Source organism: Hyperoodon ampullatus (assembly GCF_949752795.1).
Source record: "Hyperoodon ampullatus genome assembly, chromosome: 10".
Taxonomy (NCBI): Eukaryota; Metazoa; Chordata; class Mammalia; order Artiodactyla; family Ziphiidae; genus Hyperoodon; species Hyperoodon ampullatus.
The window spans coordinates 64945599-64968261 of NC_136923.1; the positions used below are offsets into that span (position 1 = coordinate 64945599).

The 22663-nt window shown below is 41.3% G+C and overlaps 1 protein-coding gene across 1 annotated transcript in view; it reads right to left on the reverse strand.

The window, feature by feature from the left end:
* Nucleotides 1–22663, reverse strand: part of LRRC1 (leucine rich repeat containing 1) — a 127113-nt gene that overhangs the window by 26742 nt on the left and 77708 nt on the right. The window contains exons 5-7 of the mRNA XM_079713489.1: nucleotides 1938–1994; nucleotides 1575–1638; nucleotides 1112–1186 (exon numbers count right to left, since the gene is read on the reverse strand). Coding sequence (XP_079569615.1) covers nucleotides 1112–1186; nucleotides 1575–1638; nucleotides 1938–1994 — 196 coding nt within the window. The remainder of the gene's footprint in view (nucleotides 1–1111; nucleotides 1187–1574; nucleotides 1639–1937; nucleotides 1995–22663) is intronic.

Consider the following 22663-nt stretch of genomic DNA (forward strand, 5'->3'; position numbering starts at 1 on the left):
TTTTCTAGTGTTAGGCTTCCCTACACCGATACACATTTCCCACCCGAAGTGCACGGTCCCACCATGACAGGTTCACACAGCCCAGCAGACAGCTTCTGAGTTACTGTAAAATACACACACCTAGACCATCATGAAATATATTCTGACTTTAAACCCTGGCTGTAAGAGACAGCAAAGAGTAAAATTCAGTAATAGATGGAGAAAAACAAAGTAAGGGGAAAAATGCCCATGTCTTGTTGTTAGTTCGTTTCTCTTTCAACTGACCAGAAAGCAGGTCCTGCTTGCTGGGACCCACAAGGTGACCATGACGTACTCAGAAGCCCACACGAGACTCCATTTCATTCCGAACATGGTTCCCACACTTGGTAACAGCAGGAAAAACATGAACAGCGTGTGACATTCCAGCTAAACCATAGCAACACTTGGAAAAAATATGAAATAAAAGCTTTTTGCATTGCTTTTACATCAACTATTACAGGGCAAACTGGGGTCAACTTATCCCAAAGCACTTGGCACATCACAAACAGTGGCAGAAACTTCTACCATCACAATCTGGCATCCTGGTAACCTCCAGATTTTCTGGGCTTCAAGCAGGCAAGCCAAGCATAAAGCAAGGATGAAATAAAATGCAGACTTCAGGGCTTCCCTGGTGGCGCAGTGGTTGAGAGTCTGCCTGCCGATGCAAGGGACATGGGTTCGTGCCCCGGTCCGGGAAGATCCCATATGCCGCGGAGTGGCTGGGCCCGTGAGCCATGGACGCTGAGCCTGCGCGTCCGGAGCCTGTGCTCCGCAACGGGAGAGGCCACAGCAGTGAGAGGCCCACATACCACAACAACAACAACAACAACAACAACAACAACAACAAAGGCAGACTTCATGCACTAAAGGATATATTTACTATCTTTAGAAACGGTGGGTTGAGGCTTTCAGTTTTTCTACAGCAATGCAGCACGATGAATGCTCAATATATTTTTTCAAATCTTTTTTTTCAACCAATGTTTTGATTTTCAACATCCCTCCTACAGAAAATCTCATGTAGAGGCAGGAAACACATGAAGGTGGTGGTGGTGGTTTTACATTTTGGGGGAGACAGTGTGAAATTTCCACTCACCTGAGGTAATTCTGACAGTTGATTTCCATCCAACCAGAGATCCTTTAGATGTAAGAGAGCGCCAATCGATTCTGGCTAAAACAAAAAGCAATGTTATGGTAACAAAGCTCCAATTTCCAGCCTTCCATTAAGAAAGAACCCTAATTCAACAGTTAGTAATGGGGTACTGCAGAGGTCGTTTGTTGGTACTTCTCCAATATCAGCCCCCTCTTCCTAAAAGCATCCCCAACGCTCCCCAAGAATGCCAGCTGTTTCCACTGATGCCCATCATCTCTAGCCGTGACCCTCCACCCCTGAATCATAATTCTTAACCTGTGTGAACTGAAGCACATTCTCTAATGCTGCCAAGCTGCATCCGTGGAAACACTGGCTTACAAGCATCCCTACAGATCTCCCCCAAAATACTTTGTGATCGTGACTAAGGACAAGGTGAAACTCAAATCTCTCTTCAGTACAGACTTACCAAATTATATATTTCATTGTTTCCTAGATCAAGTTCTTCTAGTCTCCGTAGCTGGGTTAGAGAGCTATTAAAAAAAAAAAAAAAACACACACACACACAAAGGGAGGGAGCTCTTAGGACTTAGAAATGCTGAGCAATATGGCATTCCTCACTTGGACTAGTTTCCCAAAATAAGATTCATCTGGATTTTATGGTCATAATTATTGCACAGGAAGGACTATTGAGAGAAGGCTGGCATCTCTCAAATTTTCCAAAAGACACAGAATTTCTTTTTGACAAGATACTGTAGTACTTTTTCTTTTTTTAATGCTTCAAGAAGTTCATTCAGTACATAACCCCCTCTCCTTTTCCCCAGAGACTCACTCAGGGAGATACGTAAGAAGATTCTCTCTCAGTTCCAGTGAAGCCAGGTTATAAAGACTAGAAATGAACAGAAGGAAAAAGTATAAGGAAAGTTCCTGAGATTCTTCCTACTCCACTCCCCCAAAGTACACACTCCACAAGGAGCAACTCTTAATAAGACCTTGTACGTCACTTCCCAGGGGAAAACATCTATGACCACCTCCACCCCCACTGAAAACAGCATCATCTCCACTTCCCAAGTTTTAATATTAAAATAAAAAGAGCAGTGTCATCACAGTAAGGCACCCTCATGCATATACTTTGTACAGTTGATATGTGAAAATAACTCTCTAGTCCTTGAAAGACAACCACTCCCAGGACCAAGATAGCAGCCGAATATGTGCTTCTAGGCTTTAGAATGTCGAAAATGTGCTGTTGCCATAAAAACAGGAAAGCCTTTAATCTCACGGAGCTCTTCTTACAAACATCAGTGAGAAACCATGCCCGTTTGAAAGCAGTGGGCATATCGGTCCAGAAAGTCCACGTGCTCTACTTAAGACCACAAGTTTACAGGGCAAGGGAGCACTGAGATGCAGGAGGACTCAAGTAATAACACACTCCACGCGGTGCCCACGATGCGAGACTGTGGTCAATAAGCAGCGGCTGTGGTAATGTTGCTTTTACTCTTAATAAACCCCGAATGGCACTCTTTTCAGCAGATTCTCCCACCTCTTGGCTGTAATCCATGTCTATTAGGAACACGGTGCAAGGAGACAGATGCTCTCCCCAGATGCCGACGATCTGGGTGGCAGTGGCAATTCTGAATCAGCAGACACCACACACGTCCAAGTATGTCAGCACTGGCATGACGTACTGATTCAGTAGATCATCAGTTGGTCCATTTCTCCAGCAGGCACTGTGCTAAGCTCTAACCAATAGCAAACTCCAGCTTTTGCTAATGTCACCAGAGTAACGACCAGATTTGGAGGGCATTTACATGTGAGTGCACAGAACACGGGGAGTCATACATCATCTCAACACTCTCATCTGCCTTAATCCTCTGTACTCCTTCCAACACCAAAGCCAGAATCGCGGTCACTGACAAAGCCAGTTTCATAATATCAGAAAATGTAAATTTTATTTTCAAGAACAATACATATACACACGTAAAGCCCATGGGCTTGAAAGTGTATTTGAACTATACTAGGAAATGCACAGATATGGTACTTCCTCCTCTAATTTTAGAGAACTAAAACTAATTTTAGAAACTGAGTAACGGTTTTCACAATTAAAGCAAGAGCAAACAAATACAACTCTTTATAACATACTTTTTTTAAAAAAAGTCAATATCCCTGCTAATAAGTAATTGTGAATTTAATATCAATTAGTCTCTCCCCAAAATGTACCAGGTGGGAGTCGCAGCTACCCAGTTCTACTGCCTCTGGGCCAAGCCTTTACGTAGAAGAAATAGAACACGGGAGGAAGAGGGTGCAGTATCTGCCCCCAAAAGCAACCTGTAGATGAGGGGGAGACGTGACGTTACGCACAGTAAAAGTAAAAACTTAAAAACAAAGGGCTTTGTGTTCAATTTTAAATGTTCCTGGAACCGCTAGCCAGTTTTATGGGAAAGGTGATCATCATTTGGCTGTTTTCACATTTCTATTTTAAAAACCAGATAGAACTGTCATTTTATCTATTTAATGTTCATTACTTTCATGCCTCTTTTGACCCACTAAAGACAACCACTAATGAAAGGAGGGGAAAAGTCCTTCTTTGCTTCAAAATCTTTACTCCCTGGGCATCATCAAAAGCATCTTGCAAAGAAGCAGTGTCACCCAGGCCCTGCTACTGAGTGTTGCACCAAGGTCTGCAGCCCTGGTCTGAGGCCTCCTGCCTGAAACAGAACAGAGCTGGGAACCACCCGCCACCTGGGACGCCACCTGGGGCAGGAGACACTGGGTGAGGTGCCTTATCTGTGTCATCTCTGGACCAGGAACAACCAGCACATTGTCAATACCACTGGGATGACACCATTAGGAAAGTGAGGTCCATCAGACAGCGGAAAAGCCACAATTCAAATCTGGTGAGAGCCAAAACTCTGCCCTCTCCCTGAGGAACACCATTCTCTGGAACTCTTTCATTATACTTTACATTTTAAAAACACCTGTCAGCAACTTCCCTGGTGGTCCGGTGGCTAAGACTCCACACTCCCAATGCAGGGGGCCCGGGTTCAAGCCCTGGTCAGGAAACTAGATCCCACATGCCACAACTAAGAGTTCGCATGCCGCAACTAAAGATCCCGCACACCACAATGAAGATCCTGCATGCTGATCCCACGTGCCACAACTAGGACCCGGTGCAGCTGAATAAATAAATAAATAAATATTAAAAATAAAATAAAATAAAATAAAAACACCTGTCAATTTGGGGCAAATACAGGAATCTTACCTCCTCAACCACACAAAGGACATTGGGGTTTTTGTAGATTTATGTCACTTTAAAAATATGATAACACATTTTGAAATTATCTCTAAATTTTGTCTTAAGGGGAAAAGGCACAGGCCACAGTTACTGAAAGCAAATAATTCTTGAGCGAAAATGCTGCAAAAACACCAACAGGCTTGTGAATATATAGAACTTATAATAACAACATCACCTATCGTGCTAACACCCAAATATAACACCCTGTTACGTAAGAAGGTTCTGACTATAAAACCTCTTAGTTTCTATCATTTGGGGATAGTAGGGAAATGTGGATGCATGGGTGTTAGTTACAGTGACAACAAAAAAAATCCTATTTTTGTAACCTTTCAAAACTCAAAAATTAGTTTAAAATAAAGTGTATAAAATAATATCCTTTCTGGGGTGATGCTTCCCCGTTATCTTAAACTATTTAAACTGAAGAAACTGGGATATTATAATCAGACTCTAGGGACCCACTGATGAAAGGTCATCTAAAAAGAGTCTGAGAGGAACGAGGGCCATCCCTCACAACTACTTGGATTTGCTTGGCTGAAGTGCTTCATCACAGCACCTCAATTCCCCTAAAATGAATACAATCATATCTATTGCAGTAAATAGGGCATGATATATATTCCCTTCAAGTTAACAGAGCCAGTTTGGTACCTTGCTTCCTTGAGATAGCCCTGTGCCCAAACTCAATCAGGGGCCTCACAAATATGTGTGCCCCGAGTCAGGGTCTCTGAAAAGATTGCTATAAGATGCTATCAACCACAGGAGTCATCCCCTCTGCCCAAAACCTCCTCCAAGGACAGGCCTACAGATGGGGAGCGGCTGGGACTGGCCAACTTTTAAGGATACATCGTCCATAATCGGTGACTCGAGGAACAACAATGAATAAAAAGCAAAGACAGTGGTTTGACTACAGACGCCCACCTCCCACGTAAGCCCAAACCTCGGAGTGTAACCTGGACTGGTTGTTCTCAGTTCGATCATTAACTGATTCTCGAATGAAACTATGGGTTTGGTTCTCATCAGTAACTTGCCCTGGACAGTCCCAGACCAAACACAGAATCCTACCAGCCCCTCCAGAACGTGGTTCTCCAGGCCACTCTAGGAAGAACTGACATAAAACATGGTCTGCTTGAATGCAGGTTTAGACCAGAGACATTAAGACCAAAATGAATGGACGAATGATCTCCTCCCCTGGCTTTTCCAAATACAGCAGCTTCGATCAAGACTTCAGGATGGGAAGACACTGGGGAGGTCGTGAAGGAAGAGCTGGCTGCTGCCAAGAAGGTCCTGCTACAGCTCCTGAGTTTACCGCTACCTAACCTGAGGTCGGGACTGGTCTGAAGGTGGCAGGTGCCATCTGTGTCTTTTCGGCGGTTCCCTTCAGAGACTGGAGCCCTCAGCCTGCCATGAACACGGGTCTACAGCTTCCACTGCTCAGGCCTCCGATAGTGTAAGGAATATAAAGATGGAACACCCATTGTAATCCGTAGCACTTAAAAAATGGATACTGGCCTATTCTACTACGAAGATGTCTTATGGAATTTAAAAAAGTGATTTAAGTGCATGACTAGAAGACTTTCTCATGAAGATCTTCTTCCAGAAGATATTTTTTGAGACAGGCAATATACCTGTAACGTCCATGTGGAAGAGAGGCTCTTGGTGCACCAGCCAGGCATCAGGGCTGAGCCTCTGTGGTGGGAGAGCCAAGTTCAGGACACTGGTCCACAAGAGACCTCCCAGCTCCACGTAATATCAAACAGCGAAAATCTCCCAGAGTTCTCCATCTCAACGCCAAGACCCAGCTCTAATCAATGACCAGCAAGCTACAGTGCTAAACATCCTACGCAAAACAATTAGCAAGACAGGAACACAACCCCACCCAGTAGCAGAGAGGCTACCTAAAATCATAATAAGGCCACGGACACCACAAAACACACCACCAGACATGGACCTGCCCAACAGAAAGACAAGATCCAGCCTCATCCACCAGAACACAGGCACTAGTCCCCTCCACCAGGAAGCCTACACAACCCAATGAACCAACCTTAGCCACTGGGGACAGACACCAAAAACAATGAGAACTACGAACCTGCAGCCAGCGAAAAGGACACCTCAAACACAGTAGGTTAAGCAAAATGAGAAGACAGAGAAACACACAGCAGATGAGGTAGCAAGGTAAAAACCCAACAGACCAAACAAATGAAGAGGAAATAGGCAGTCTACCTGAAAAATAATTCAGAATAATGATAGTAGAGAGGATCCAAAATCCTGGAAATAAAATGGAGAAAATACAAGAAACTTTAACAAGGACCTCGAAGAACTAAAGAGCAAACAAACAGTGATGAACAACACAATAAATGAAAATAAAAATTCTTTGGAAGGGATCAATAGCAGAATAACTGAGGCAGAAGAACGGATAAGTGACCTGGAAGATAAAATAGTGGAAATGACTACTGCAGAGCAGAATAAAGAAAAAAAAATGAAAAGAATTGAGGACAGTCTCAGAGACCTCTGAGACAACATTAAACACACCAATATTCGAATTATAGGGGTCCCAGAAGAAGAAGAGAAAAAGAAAGGAACTGAGAAAATACTTGAAGAGATTATAGTTGAAAACTTCCCTAATATGGGAAAGGAAATAGTTAATCAAGTCCAGGAAGCACAGAGAGTCCCATACAGAATAAATCCAAGGAGAAACATGCCAAGACACATATTAATCAAACTATCAAAAATTAAATACAAAGACCAAATATTAAAAGCAGCAAGGGAAAAACAACAAAAAACATACAAGGGAATCCCCATAAGGTTAACAGCTGATCTTTCAGCAGAAACTCTGCAAGCCAGGAGTGGAAGGGCATATTTAAAGTGATGAAAGGGAAAAACCTACAACCAAGATTACTCTACCCAGCAGGATCTCATTCAGATTTGACGGAGAAATTAAAACCTTTACAGACAAGCAAGAGCTAAGACAATTCAGCAGCACCAAACCAGATTTACAACAAATGCTAAAGGAACTTCTCTAGGCAGGAAACACAAGAGAAGGAAAAGACCTACAGTAACAAGCCCAAAACAATTAAGAAAATGGTAATAGGAGCATACATATCATTAATTACCTTAAATGTAAATGGATTAAATGCTCCAACCAAAAGACATAGACTGGCTGAATGGATTAAAAAAAAGACTGGTATATATGCTGTCTACAAGAGGCCCACTTCAGACCGAGGGACACATACAGACTGAAAGTGAGGGGATGGAAAAAGATATTCCATGCAAATGGAAATCAAAAGAAAGCTGGAGTAGTAATTCTCATATCGGACAAAATAGACTTTAAAATAAAGACTATTACAACAGACAAAGAAAGACACTACATAATGATCAAGGGATCAATCCAAGAAGATATAACAACTGTAAATATTTATGCACCCAACATAGGAGCACCTCAATACATAAGGCAAATACTAACAGCCATAAAACAGGAAATCGACAGTAACACAATCATAGTAGGGGACTTTAACACCCCACTTTCACCAATGGACAGATAATCCAAAATGAAAATAAATGAGGAAACACAAGCTTTAAATGATACATTAAACAAGATGGACTTAATTGACATTTATAGGACATTCCATCCAAAAACAACAGAATACACTTTCTTCTCAAGGGCTCATGGAACATTCTCCAGGATAGATCATTTCTTGGGTCACAAATCAAGCCTTGGTAAATTTAAGAAAATTGAAATCGTATCAAGTATCTTTTCCAACCACAACACTATGAGACTAGATATCAATTACAGGAAAAGATCTGTAAAAAATACAAACATATGGAGGCTAAACAATACACTACTTAATAACCAAGAGATCACTGAAGAAATCAAAGTGGAAATCAAAAAATACTTATAAACAAATGACAATGAAAACACAATGACCCAAAACGTATGGGATGCAGCAAAAGCAGTTCTAAGAGGGAAGTTTATAGCAATACAATCCTACCTTAAGAAACAAGAAACATCTCAAATAAACAACATAACCTTACACCTTAAGCAGTTACAGAAAGTAGAACAAAAAAACCCCAACGTTAGCAGAAGGAAAGAAATCATAAAGATCAGATCACAAATAAATGAAAAAGAAATGAAGGAAACTACAGCAAAGATCAATAAAACTAAAAGCTGGTTCTTTGAGAAGATAAACAAAATTGATAAACCATTAGCCGGACTCATCAAGAAAAAAAGGGAGAAGGCTCAAATCAATAGAATTAGAAATGAAAAAGGAGAAGTAACAACTGACACTGCAGAAATACAAAGGATTATGAGAGATTACTACAAGCAACTCTATGTCAATAAAATGGACAACCTGGAAGAAATGGACAAATTCTTAGAAATGCACAACCTTCCAAGACTGAACCAGAAAGAAATAGAAAATATGAACAGAGAAATCACAAGCACTGAAATTGAAACTGTGATTAAAAATCTTCCAACAAACAGAAGCCCAGGACCAGATGGCTTCACAGGCAAATTCTATCAAACATTTAGAGAAGAGCTAACACACATCCTTCTCAAACTCTTCCAAAATATAGCAGAGGGAGGAACACTCCCAAACTCATTCTATAAGGCCACCATCACCCTGATACCAAAACCAGACAAATTGTCACAAAGAAAGAAAACCACAGGCCAATATCACTGATGAATATATGAATATAGATGCAAAAATCCTCAACAAAATACTGGCAAACAGAATCCAACAGCACATTAAAAGGATCATACACCATGATCAAGTAGGGTTTATCCCAGGAATGCAAGGATTCTTCAATATATGCAAATCCATCAATGTGATACACCATATTAACAAATTGAAGGAGAAAAACCATATGATCGTCTCAATAGATGGAGAGAAAGCTTTCAACAAAATTTAACACCCATTTATGATAAAAACACCCTCCAGAAAGTAGGCATAGAGGGAACTTACCTCAACATAATAAAGGCCATATACGAAAAACCCACAGCCAACATCGTCCTCAATGGTGAAAAGCTGAAACCATTTCCACTAAGATCAGGAACAACATAAGGATGCCCACTTTCACCACTATTATTCAACATAGTTCTGGAAGTTTTAGCCACAGCAATCAGAGAAGAAAAAGAAATAAAAGGAATTCAAATCAGAAAAGAAGTAAAGCTGTCCCTGTTTGCAGATGACATGATACTATACATAGAGAATCCTAAAGTTGATACCAGGAAACTACTAGAGCTAATCAATGAATTTGGTAAAGTAGCAGGATACAAAATTAATGCACAGAAATCTATGGCATTCCTATACACTAATGATGAAAAATCTGAAAGTGAAATTAAGAAAACACTCCCATTTACCATTGCAACAAAAAGAATAAAATATCTAGGAATAAACTTACCTAAGGAGAAAAAGTCCTGTATGTAGAAAATTATAAGACACTGATGAAAGAAATTAAAAATGATACAAACAGATGGAGAGATATACCATGTTCTTGGACTGGAAGAATCAACATTGTGAAAATGACTCTACTACCCAAAGCAATCTACAGATTCAATGCAATCCCTATCAAACTACCACTGGCATTTTTCACAGAACTAGAACAAAAAAACTCACAATTTGTATGGAAACACAAAAGACCCCGAATAGCCAAAGCAATCTGGAGAAGGAAAAACGGAGCTGGAGGAATCAGACTCCCTGACTTCAGACTATACTACAAAGCTGCCGTAATCAAGACAGTATGGTACTGGCACAAAAAAAAAAAAAAAGAAATATAGATCAATGGAACAGGATAGAAAGCCCAGAGATAAACCCACGCACATATGGTCATCTTATCTTTGATAAAGGAGGCAAGAATATACAGTGGAGAAAAGACAGCCTCTTCAATAAGTGGTGCTGTGAAAACTGGACAGCTACCTGTAAAAGAATGAAATTAGAACACTCCCTAACACCATACACAAAAATAAACTCAAAATGGATTAAAGACCTAAATGTAAGGCCAGACACTATCAAACTCTTAGAGGAAAACATAAGCAGAACATTCTATGACATACATCACAGCAAGATCCTTTCTGACCCACCTCCTAGAGAAATCAAAATAAAAACAAAAATAAACAAATGGGACCTAATGAAACTTAAAAGCTTTTGAACAGCAAAGGAAACCATAAACAAGACGAAAAGACAACCCTCAGAATGAGAGAAAATATTTGCAAATGAAGCAACTGACAAAGGATTAATCTCTAAAATTTACAAGCAGCTCACGCAGCTCAATATCAAAAAAACAAACAACCCAATCCAAAAAATGGGCTGAAGAGCTAAATAGACATTTCTTCAAAGAAGATATACAGATTGCCAACAAACACATGAAAGAATGCTCAACATCATTAATCATTAGAGAATTGCACATCAAAACTACAATGAGATATCTCACACCGGTCAGAATGGCAATCGTCAAAAAACCTACAAAGAATAAATGCCGGAGAGGGTGTGGAGAAAAGGGAACCCTCTTGCACTGCTGGTGGGAATGTAAATTGATACAGCCACTATGGAGAACAGTATGGAGGTTCCTTAATAAACTAAAAATAGAACTACCATACGACCCAGCAATCCCACTACTGGGCATATACCCTGAGAAAACCATAATTCAAAAAGAGTCATGTACCACAGTGTTCATTGCAGCTCTATTTACAATAGCTGGGACATGGAAGCAACCTAAGTGTCCATCAACAGATGAATGGATAAAGAAGCTGTGGCACATCTATACAATGGAATATTACTCAGCCATAAAAGGATACGAAATTGAGTTATTTGTAGTGAGGTGGATGGACCTAGAGTCTGTCATACAGAGTGAAGTAAGTCAGAAAGAGAAAAACAAATACCGTATGCTAACACATATATACGGAATCTATGAAAAAAGAAATGGTCATGAAGAACCTAGGGGTGAAACAGGAATAAAGACACAGACCTACTAGAGAATAGACTTGAGTATTTGGGGAGGGGGAAGGGTAAGCTGGGACAAAGTGAGAGAGTGGCATGTACATATATACACTACCAAACGTAAAATAGATAGCTAGTGGGAAGCAGCCGCATAGCACAGGGAGATCAGCTCAGTGCTTTGTGACCACCTGGAGGGGTGGGAGGGAGGGAGACGCAAGAGGGACGAAATATGGGGATATATGTATATGTATAACTGATTCACTTCCTTATAAAGCAGAAAGTAACACACCATTGTAAAGCAATTATACTCCAATAAAGATGTTAAAAAAAAAAAAAAGATTTCAGGATGGAGCCTTCCCCATCAAGGCAACCTGGTCAATTCCACTCCAGCATCTCTGTATACCTTTCAGCAGTACCAAGTAAAGGACACGCTGCTGAGAAGCGATGCATTGGGGGGACCTGAATGCAATTCTGTCTACTTCAGAGGCCAGGCTCTTAACCACAGGCCAAGAGAAACTCCACATGCATTTATCAGCTGCTTCAGTCAACACGTGGTACTATAGAGAAGAAAGAAAGCATCCAGTACTTCTAATACTTTTACAAATGTGACCAAAGATTAGACACTGAGATGCAAATTGAGAATGACTGGTCTTTAATCCTCCGACCTCTAATAATGATATCAGCAGATTACTATACAACAGATACTGGTGCAAGCGCTTTCCAAGAATTAACTTTTATGGATGAGAAAATGGAGGCACAGAGAGGGGACCTGAACAAGGTCTTCCACAACTGGGAAGGGGCAGAGCCTCGATTCACCAGGGAATCTGCATTTTTAATCACCATCTTCTGCCATCTCTCACCCTTCAGTTTGTGAAGTCAACTTTGTGAATAGGTAATCCATGAACCTACATGTACGTAAAACAAAGTATTCAGTAATAAGTCTCCTCCTACTTCTGTCTTTCATCTATCTGGTTTCCTACCACCTAGACCCTCTCACTAGAAATAACCCTTTTTGTTAGATATTTATGTGTTCACCCAGAGTTGCCTTTTATGCAGAGACAAACAGGTATGAATATATGGGCTTATCCTCCTTTTTTTCACACGAAAGGTAGCATCCTATACAGAGCAGATATTTGTCTCCTTTCTTATCTGTACACCCCAGTATTTTTTTAATTGCATAGTATCTATCTATATAGACCTTAATTTTTTTAACCACTCCCCTAGTAACAGATCTTTTACCCTTCAATTTTAATTTCTGGCAAATTAAATTGCTATGTGATACCATCGGGAGGACCTCCTCCTCCTCCTACAAAAACCACTATTTTCTATCCTCCCTTCACTCCCGCCGTTTTTACCACCAAATGGGGCTTAAAAAAAGAAAAGAAAGACAAACACCTAACAAGCTCCTGCAGAAAGAGTGTGCACAGAAGCCTTTCTTTCCAGAACACTGATCTTAATGTTCTACACAGTCCCTGAGAGCAGGAGTTATAACAAGAGTTATACTCTTCTGTAAGCCAGAATGTAGGCCAACTATATTTTTAGGATTCTATTTCAGGGACTGGATGAGGGGTTACTTTAAAAAAATTTACATCTGTTCTCTACTATATTTCAAAAATTCCTTTCTAAACCACTTGGATTTTTTTTTCCATTTTGGTGGCCAACATCATTAAGAAAGTAAAGAATAAAATAAATTAAGGTGCCCCAAGTGAACAAATGGCAGTACAATATTAAACCATTAAAATATAAAATCTGTAAACATTTATGGCAATAACATTTGACTGGAATGGGGGAGAAACACACATTCATAGTGTTTCTGCTTTTTTAATACCAGATTAGTGTTTAAGAAATCTCTAGTTACAAACTTCCTTATGGTGGCTTTGCTCTAGAAATTTTTCTAAAAATTGTTCATTTTGTTTTTGGAACAACAAATATTTTATAGAAATTTCTGGGCCTCAAAAAAAAAAAAGACCATTAAATACAATAACAGTTTTCAAAAAGATTGATTCCTCTCAGGCAGCACATACTAACAGGTCACCATCCCCAAGGGCAGCAGACACAAAATCACAACCACACACTTGCCTTCAATCTGCCAGAGAACCCAGGGCTTATCTGCTTCTTCCACTTCTATTAGCATATGGTGACAATCAAATCTTTATTGATAATAACCATTTAGTGACTGACCACTGGGTTTTGGGCACCATGCCAGTCCATTGCTTATATTTCTTCTTCTTAAAGAATGCTCTTTTTCAAGGAGAAAATTTAATTAAACAGAGTAGAGATGTCTAGACATATTGAGGCTAACTTTTTTTTTTTTTCTGATGGCACCAGTTTGTTTAATGGCAAAGGATATGGAATCTCATGGAGCCAGATACACAAAGTCAAGACACAGCAGCTCCCGATGGAGGCAGAGCCTCCCCAGATTCTCAAAATCCTCCACAAGTTCCCGATGGGGCTTCTATATCCTCCCTACCCCACCCCCACCCCTCCACAACACCTGGACCTTTTGGAGGCTCTGGCTGTGCAGACCTGCTGATCAACAGGTGCCAGTAACAGACAAAACGACTTCAGCACATTGCCTGTAAGGCTACCTTAGGGAGGAGTGCCTGTAAGAATAAACCTAGGTCCATTTCCCAGGTATAGCATCCATTTCCCAGGTATAGCATCATCCCTCAGCAGCACCAGGCTCGTTTGCCTAACGTCCATTCTTTTTATTTTTTTCATTGAGATATATTTCACACACTATAATATCCACCTTTACAATGTGTACTATTCAGTGGTTTTCAGTATATTCATAAGACTGTACAAACATCACCACTACCTAATTCCAGAAAATTTCCATCATCCAAAAAGAAACTTCAGACCCATCAGAAGCCATTCCTTATCCGCACCCTGTTCCCCTCACCTGGCCCACCCCACCCCTGCCCCTGGCAACCACTAATTTAATTTCTGTCTCTACGGATTTACCTATACTGGACATTTCATATAAATGGAATCGTACAATATGTGGCCTTTTCTGTCTGACTTCCTTACTTAACATGTTTTCTAGGTTTATCCACATTGTAGAATGTGTCAGTACCTCACTACTTTTTATGGCTGAATAATATTCCATTACATAGACATAAGCACATTTTGTTTATCAGTTCATCACTGATGAAAATTTGAGTTATTTCTGACTTTTGGCTATTATGAATGATGCTGCTATGAACATCCATGCACACATTTTTATAGACATATGTTTTCTTTCTTTTTAATATAAATGTATTTATTTATTTATTTTTTGCTGCACTGGGTCTTTGTTGCTGCACTCGGGCTTTCTCTAGTTGCGTCGAGTGGGGGTTACTCTTTGTTGCGGTGCACGGGCTTCTCAATGCAGCAGCTTCTCTTGTTGTGGAGCACGGGCTCTAGGCGTGCAGGTTTCAGTAGTTGTGGCACATGGGCTCCAGTAGTTGTGGCACGCAGGCTCAGTAGTTGTGGCGCACGGGCTTAGTTGCTCTGTGGCATGTGGGATCTTCCCGGACCAGGGCTCAAACCCGTGTCCCCTGCGTTGGCAGGCGGATTCTTAACCACTGCACCACCAGGGACGTCCCTAGACATATGTTTTCAATTCTCTTGGGTAAACATAACAAGGAGTGGAACTGCTGGGTCATATAGTAACTATGTTGAACTTTTTGAGAAAGGACCTGCTCCCTCAAATGAGGGGCTGCATCTTTTTTATTGAAGTATAGTTGATTTACAATATTGTGTTAGTTTCAGGTGTACAGTAAAATGATTCAGTTATATATATATATATATATATATACACTTTTTTCAGATTCTTTTCTATTATAGGTTATTACAAGATATTGAATATAGTTCCCTGGGCTATATAGTAGGTCCTTGTTGTTTATCTATTTTATATATAGTAGTGTGTGTCTGTTAATCCCAATCCCCTAACTTATCCCTCGCCACCTTTCCCCTTTGGTAACCATACGTTTGTTTTCTATGCCTGCAAGAGTGTTTCTGTTTTGTAAATAAGTTCATTCATATTACTTTTTAGATTCCATATATAAGTGATATCATATATTTGTCTTTCTCTGTCTAACTTACTTCACTTAGTATGATAATCTCTAGGTCCATCCATGTTGCTATAAATGGCATTATTTCATTCTTTTTTACGGCTGAGTAGTATCCCATTGTATATATATATCCCATCTTCTTTATCCATTTGTCTGTCAATGGACATTTAGGTTACTTCCATGTCTTGGCTATTGTATTAAATAGTGCTGCTATGAACACTGGGGTGCATGTATCTTTTCGAATTAAAGAGTTTTCTCCAGATTCATACCCAGGAGTGGGATTGCTGGATCATACAGTAACCCTTCTTTTTTTTTTTTTTTTTTTTTGCGGTATGCGGGCCTCTCACTGTTGTGGCCTCTCCCGTTGCGGAGCACAGGCTCCAGATGCACAGGCTCAGCAGCCATGGCTCATGGGCCCAGCCACTCCGCGACATGTGGGATCTTCCTGAACCGGGGCACGAACCCGTGTCCCCTACATCAGCAGGCGGACTCTCAACCACTGCACCACCAAGGAAGCCCCCTTTTTTTGTTTTTTAAGGAGCCTCCATACTGTTTTCCATAGTGGCTCCACCAATTTACATTCCCTAGGCTGCATCATTTTAAATTCCCACCAATAATGTATAAGGGTTTCAATTTTTCCACCAACATTCATTCATCTTTTTGATGACAGTCATCTAATGGGTGTGAAGTGGTATATCACTGTGGTTTTGATTTGCATCTATCTGTTGACTAATGATGTTGAGCATCTTTACATGTGCTTATTGGCCATCTGTATATCTTCTTTGGACAAATTATTCAAATTCTTTGCCTCTTTTTAATTGGGTTATTTGTCTTTTTAGTGTTGAGTGGTAAGAGTTCTTTATGTATTCTAGATATATGATTTACAAATATTTTCTCCCACTTGTAAGTTGTCTTTTCACTTTGCTGATAGTATCCTTTGATGCACGAAAGCCTTTGATTTTGATGAAATCCAATTTGCCCATGTTTTCTTTTGTTGCTCAGACTTCTTATGTCATATCTAAGAAACCACTGACTAATCCAACGTCACAAAGATTTACCCCTATGCTTTCCTATCAAAGATTTAACTCTTACATTTAGGTCTCTGATCTATTTAGAGTTAATTTTTGTATGTGGTGTGAGGTAGGGGTGTGACTTCATTCTTTTGCATGTGGATGGATATTTAGTTGTACCAACAGCATATGTTGAAAAGACTATTTGTCCTCATTGAATTGTTTTGGCACTCTTGTCAAAATTGGTTAACCATAAATGCAATGGTTTATTTCTGAATTTCCAATTCTATTCCATTGATCTGTATGTCTAATCTTATGCCAGTATCACATAGTCTTGATTGCTGTAGCTTTGCAGTTAAGTTTTGAAATCTGGAAGCATGACTCCTCCAACTGTGCTCTTCTTCTTTAAGACTGCTTTGGCTATCCTGAGTCTCTCCTATTTCCATATGAATTTTAGGATCAACTCATCAATTCCTACAGAAAAGCCAGCTAAGATTTTGATGGGGATTGAGTTGATCTGTAGATCAATTTGGGTACTGTTATCTTAACAATATTAAGTCTTCTAATCCATAAACACAGGATGTCTTCCCATTTATTTAGGTCACTTTTAACTTCTTTGAACAATGTTTTGTAGTTTGCCATGCACATGTCTTACATTTCTTCTGTTAAATTTATTCCTAAGTATTCTATTCATTTTGGTGCTTTATAAGTGGAATTGTTTTCTTAATGTCATTCTGGATTGTTCAATGCTATTATATAGAAATACAACTGATTTTTGTACATTCATCTTGTATCCTATAACCTTGCTGAATTCATTTATTAGCTCTAATAGTTTCCTGTGGATTCCTTAGGATTCTCTATATACAAGATCATGTCTGTCTTCAGGCTACCTCACTTTTGATAAGCAAAAAAATGCAGTTTGTGATTTACTTGAGTAGAAATTGATACAACTGGTCTCAAGAAAAATATTTTCACTATGAACAAGCTCTTTTGAGAGAAAAATTCATTCACACTTCGTACCAACGTTTGAAAACTCGTTAAAGCAAAATTATCCTTTCAGGCTTGACCGGTAGAATCTTCCAGGTGTGTTTAGCGATAGGATAGTAAAAAGTCATTGTCACTTGGCACTGTTTTCAAGGGCCTATCTGAAAAATCCATTCTATTTGGACAGTTTTCTTAAAGCCCATCCCGGACTTGGAGCTCTACTCTCGAAGGTCCTATGAAGGTCTCCCTCCTCCTCCACCGCTGCCCTTCTGTGCTAAGTGTCACCTTCGATGATAAAGTCCTTTACTTAACTTTACCCCAACTTTTTCTAAGAGGGATTTAAAGAGGTCTTTAAAAAGTGCAAATATGCAAAAAGTTTCATGAATGAGAAAATGAGGGCCGGGGAAGGGAGGAGGAAACTAGTGTGCTCAGTGGGGCACCTGCAGCAAAGGAAATGCAGCTTTTTCCAGGGAGAAACCAAGTTCAAACCCCCTCTCTGCCACCCACTAGCGACACACACACACACACACACACACACACACACACACACACACACGGGCAGATTACTTACCCCCTTTTTACAGACAAAGCTAATGAAACTAGGGATGGTTCATGCTAACCTGTGAGTAGGGTGCTGTAACAGGACAGGTGTGCCCATCAGAGCACCGCCCTGCCCCCACCCACCCACTGTGCATGCCACGCAGCACCTCTGCCCCCAGGTCTCCGGGTCCCTTCATCCCATGGAAACTAACACAGCTGCTCTCGCTGATCGTGGGAACCAGCTCTGAGCTTTCTGGCAACAAAAGCAGAAAGGGAAATGTGATAAATGTCAGAACTGTTATTAAAAGGAAGACGCTTACAGTTCTCCCGGTGAGGCATTTTTCCTCCTAAAAAATAAATATTTTAAAAATCTCTCCCTAGTGGCTCCTTATATGGGGGAAATTAAGCAATATTAATGGATAATAATTATTCTTCAGTAGAAGATTTCAGGGCAATGGAAGCAGGTTCTTTTCATAGTTGTTTCTTTATGTCAACCTTTTATAGAAACTATATAGCATTTAGCCCAAAAAGTGACCGTGGACGAATAGGTTAACGAGGTCCCAGCACAAAGCTTCTGGAACCTAACTGGATCATCTACGATGTCAGCTTGGAAACCAGCAGCATGCAGGAGGTAACACTGTGCACCTCGTCCCACGAAATTGTTCAGCGTGTCAGAGCCACGGCAGGGTCAGTATAGACACAAAGAGGGTCTCAGACCCAGAGCCCCATGGCTACAGGAGACAAGGTGGCTCGGGTGCACACGCTGACACACACACACACACACACACAATCAAACACTGAACTAGCCTTCTGTGTGCAGACAAAGCACTCAAGGGCTGATTGTGTGCGCGATGTCGGGGGAGGGGAGGGGCGGTCAGGGAATCTGAGTCTGGGATCTATTTCACCTCTTCCAATCACTGGAGAAGGTTTCATGAAAGAGGCAGAATTTCAACCATTAGGTGGGAAAAACCTCAGCCAGTTTGGAAAGAGAGGAGGCAGGTAAAGAATTCTAAAGTTCACTTTCATAAAAGGCTTTGAAGCTCTCTTCTTGGTTTGAGCAGAGCTCAGAGGGATCTATAACCCAGTGAAAACTCCCCAATGCATGCTGCTACAATGAACAAGCACCACCAAGCATCTGAAACAGGGGTCTCCAAACTTCGAGTGAAACACATATACAGCAGACTTTTTAAATGAAAATATTATATGTAACACCGATACCAAAAAAAAAAAAAAACTTTAAAGGTAATAGCAGAGCTGTGCTGGTGCAAACAGGGACCAGCAGAGACCATGAACCAGGGCACTGGTCCACACTCCCCACAACTCCCGGCAGAGACTTCCCGGGAACACCTGGGGGCCCAACAAGGCAGAGTTTGAGAACCACTGGTCTCTGGCTTAAGGGACTCCCAAACAGTCTGCTCTAGAGTGGTGGTCCCCACACGTTTAAGAGTAAACCTTCATAATCCTTCTGTTTATTTTAAAAATATATATAGATGCACTATGTGCCATTATATTGTACACATTATAAAATATATAAAAACAAAAAATTTTAAGTAGAAGATAAAAGAAAAAATATTTTTAAATATTTTACTAAAGATACAAAAATCTTTCTGGCTCTCATTAGTGAAAGCAATGAGGCTGAAAATACTGTATTATGTAGTAAATCTTTTGTTTTACATTTGAGAACAAAACTGATTCTAAATGATTTGTTTTGATACTTGTTTAATGGCTGTAACAGGTGAAAAAGACACCTCACAAAGTTACACTGATCCAAGAACTGCGTCATCAGCTGCACTTATTAAATCACCCTATGACCAATTTTTTAAAATTTCTTCTGATTATGGAAAGGTCTTTGCTGAAATTCAGCTGATAAATTCCCATCTTCCCAACATCAAACACTTGCTCACAAAGACTAATCAGAAGGTGTATTTTTCTATTTTTAACAAAGGGGTTTTAAAACACCCATTGAAGGTGAGTTCGTTTCCCGCTCTTTGTTAGGTATCACCTTTCCTTTGAAGGACCAAGTAATGTAGTACTCACGGGCCATCACAGAAAAGAGTCAGCAAATTTGAGACACTTTTATTCTAGTGAAAGGAAAATGTGTGCTTTTGCACGAAGTAACGCGTATAACTCTCTGTGGTTCAAAAGATTTTCCTGATCATTTCTCATCTCACCACAAGTATTATAAAGATTCTACTACTTGAGAGACTTGCTTTATCAAGGTAACTGCACTGACGGTTACCTGGCATGTAGTCACGCCCTGCAGGACATGAACCACCTGGGCGATCCTGGCTGCTGCTCATCACCAACAGCTGATGCTGCAGACTCCCAAGCACCCAAACAGTGCACTCAGCAATTCTGACGGCAGCAAGCTACTGTGCACTGAGGCAAACTCACAGGACCTCTGTACGCCTGTTGAGGACAGTGCATCTTTGCAAAGCGGTGACGAACGCCGAGGACGTGGAAAAGGAAATGCCGTGATATTTTGAGAAGCTGGGCAGGTGCCCATCGGGTATCCCACCTCCCACAGCACAGATATGGGGATGTTTAAGAATGAAATACAAATATTCAGTCTTTCAACGTATACTGTTACTTTTTCGAACAGCTGCTAGGTTGTTAGGACAAAAATGCTTATCGAGTTGTTTGGACCTGACTACTTAAAAAATGGACTGTTAGGTGTCGCTAGGGGAATGAGAAGAAAGTCACTGAGTCCCTCAGGGCCGTGGGAGGCGGCTGTCCTACGGTGATGGGGGTGGAGTGGGGGAAAAGCAGGCCTGGGGCCAGGAGCGCCTGACTCCAGCTCCAACTCTGCCATCAACGCCCGAACGCTCTTCAAACTGCCGTCAGCGAATCACACGGGATGGGACAGGGTGCCCTCAGCTCCGAGGCCCTGCAAGGCTGCCTGTCCGAAAGGCTGGACTCTCTCCTCCAGGCGGGATACGCCCACCCAATCCTGGAGAAACCCACAGCTCTCCCAGTTAAGGCCACGTGCCGTGCCAGGTGCCGAAAGGAGACACCGAGATCCCATCGTCAACTGAGGCTCAAAAGGCCAACACTGGGCTTCCCTGGTGGCGCAGTGGTTGAGAGTCCGCCTGCCGATGCAGGGAACACGGGTTCGTGCCCCAGTCCGGGAAGATCCCACATGCCGAGGAGCGGCTGGGCCCGTGAGCCATGGCCGCTGAGCCTGCGCGTCCAGAGCCTGTGCGTCCAGAGCCTGTGCTCCGCAACGGGAGAGGCCACAACAGTGAGAGGCCCGCCTACCGCAAAAAAAAAAAAAAAAAAAAAAAAAAAAAGGCCAACGCTGAGGTAGCTGCCCCATCTGACCAAACAGGCAGGGTTAATTTATGCCCAAACCTCCACTTCAGAATCCACAGAGACAACAGTGAGTATCCATCATGTAAGTGGCCATTCGATGTCATTTTCCTACTTTTTGTAATACCCGATCTTTGTGCCTTATTTACAATACCATACTGTCTCTGAGAAGTATTCTGGTTACTAAATATTTGGTTAAATGCTCCAGAGCAACCATGTGGGATGTGGGAATCTTCGGGAAACTGAAGAGTCCCTCCCAAGAGGAAAGTCGGTGTCAAATAACGATTTGTTTAAAGTACAGTATGCTTATGCAAACAAGAGATCTCCTGGACAGTCACCAACTCAGCCGTTTCAAGTGCCTTTTCAGCACCGTCCAGGGCACCAGAGGGGTCCAGTCTTCCCCAGGGAGGAGTCTGCTCTCCGTTTCTTTCTACTAAGTGAGAATGGACACATAAACCCTAAGTCCAACAGGAAGAAACCATGGAGTCTCTTGCTACGGTAACAAAACCAGGAATAGGAAACTTCCCATTTCCCATTAACTTTCACCAACTGACCTAATAAAAATCAGTTGATTCACTCCTCTGCCCAATATTCTTACTTTCTAGGTGATTACTCACCACAGGGTTCAAATTCAAAGTGGCATTTTATTTTGGAAACAAGCGGTATATATGAGGCTGTAATAATAACACAAGCTGATTAAATCTAAACCTGAAACAAAACAAAAAACTGCCCTTATTACTGATCAAAAAAGCAGATACACAAGAAACGCTGAACGCTGACAAAAATAAGCATAGATATTAACAGAAAAGTGGCATAAAGCCTATTGTAAATTATCCTGAAAGGATTGTTAAGTAACATTTTCCATAAAAACAATGCAGTGGGGAGTGAGAGGGAACTCTGGTTTAATAAGAACATATTTCCTCTCAAAGCATGAAACCTGTTTAAAAAGACATGAATGAGGGGATGGAAGGGGCAACCATCAGGCCAGTGGGAGGCCGGGGAGAGTGGAGGAGGGTCTCAAGGGAATTAGATTCCAGAGACCCCCGAGGGGCACGAGGAAGGCAGCAGCAGTATTTCAGTGGCTATTATATTAATTAGAAATATATGAAACTTGACACAGCAAGAGTGCAGTGCGTGAAATCCACGGCAAAACACTGTTCACTTCCTCCACGATGGGTACCATGAACTCAGGGACCCTCTTGTCTCTGTCCCATCTCGAGACCTAAGCGGCGCAGTTCTTAATCAGCACGTGTGCTGGCCCAGTGTCTAAGCATCAGCGTGAACCTCAGAGGAACACAGACCTGCAGACAGAAACAGGGCAGCCAGCCGTCCTCCTCCTGCAAGGAAGGGACGCAGGGGGCTTCAGATGTCTGGCAAGAGAACCTCTGCAGAACAAACCCAGATACACTGCAGTTCCCCAAAAGGCGAGCTTCTGTTTT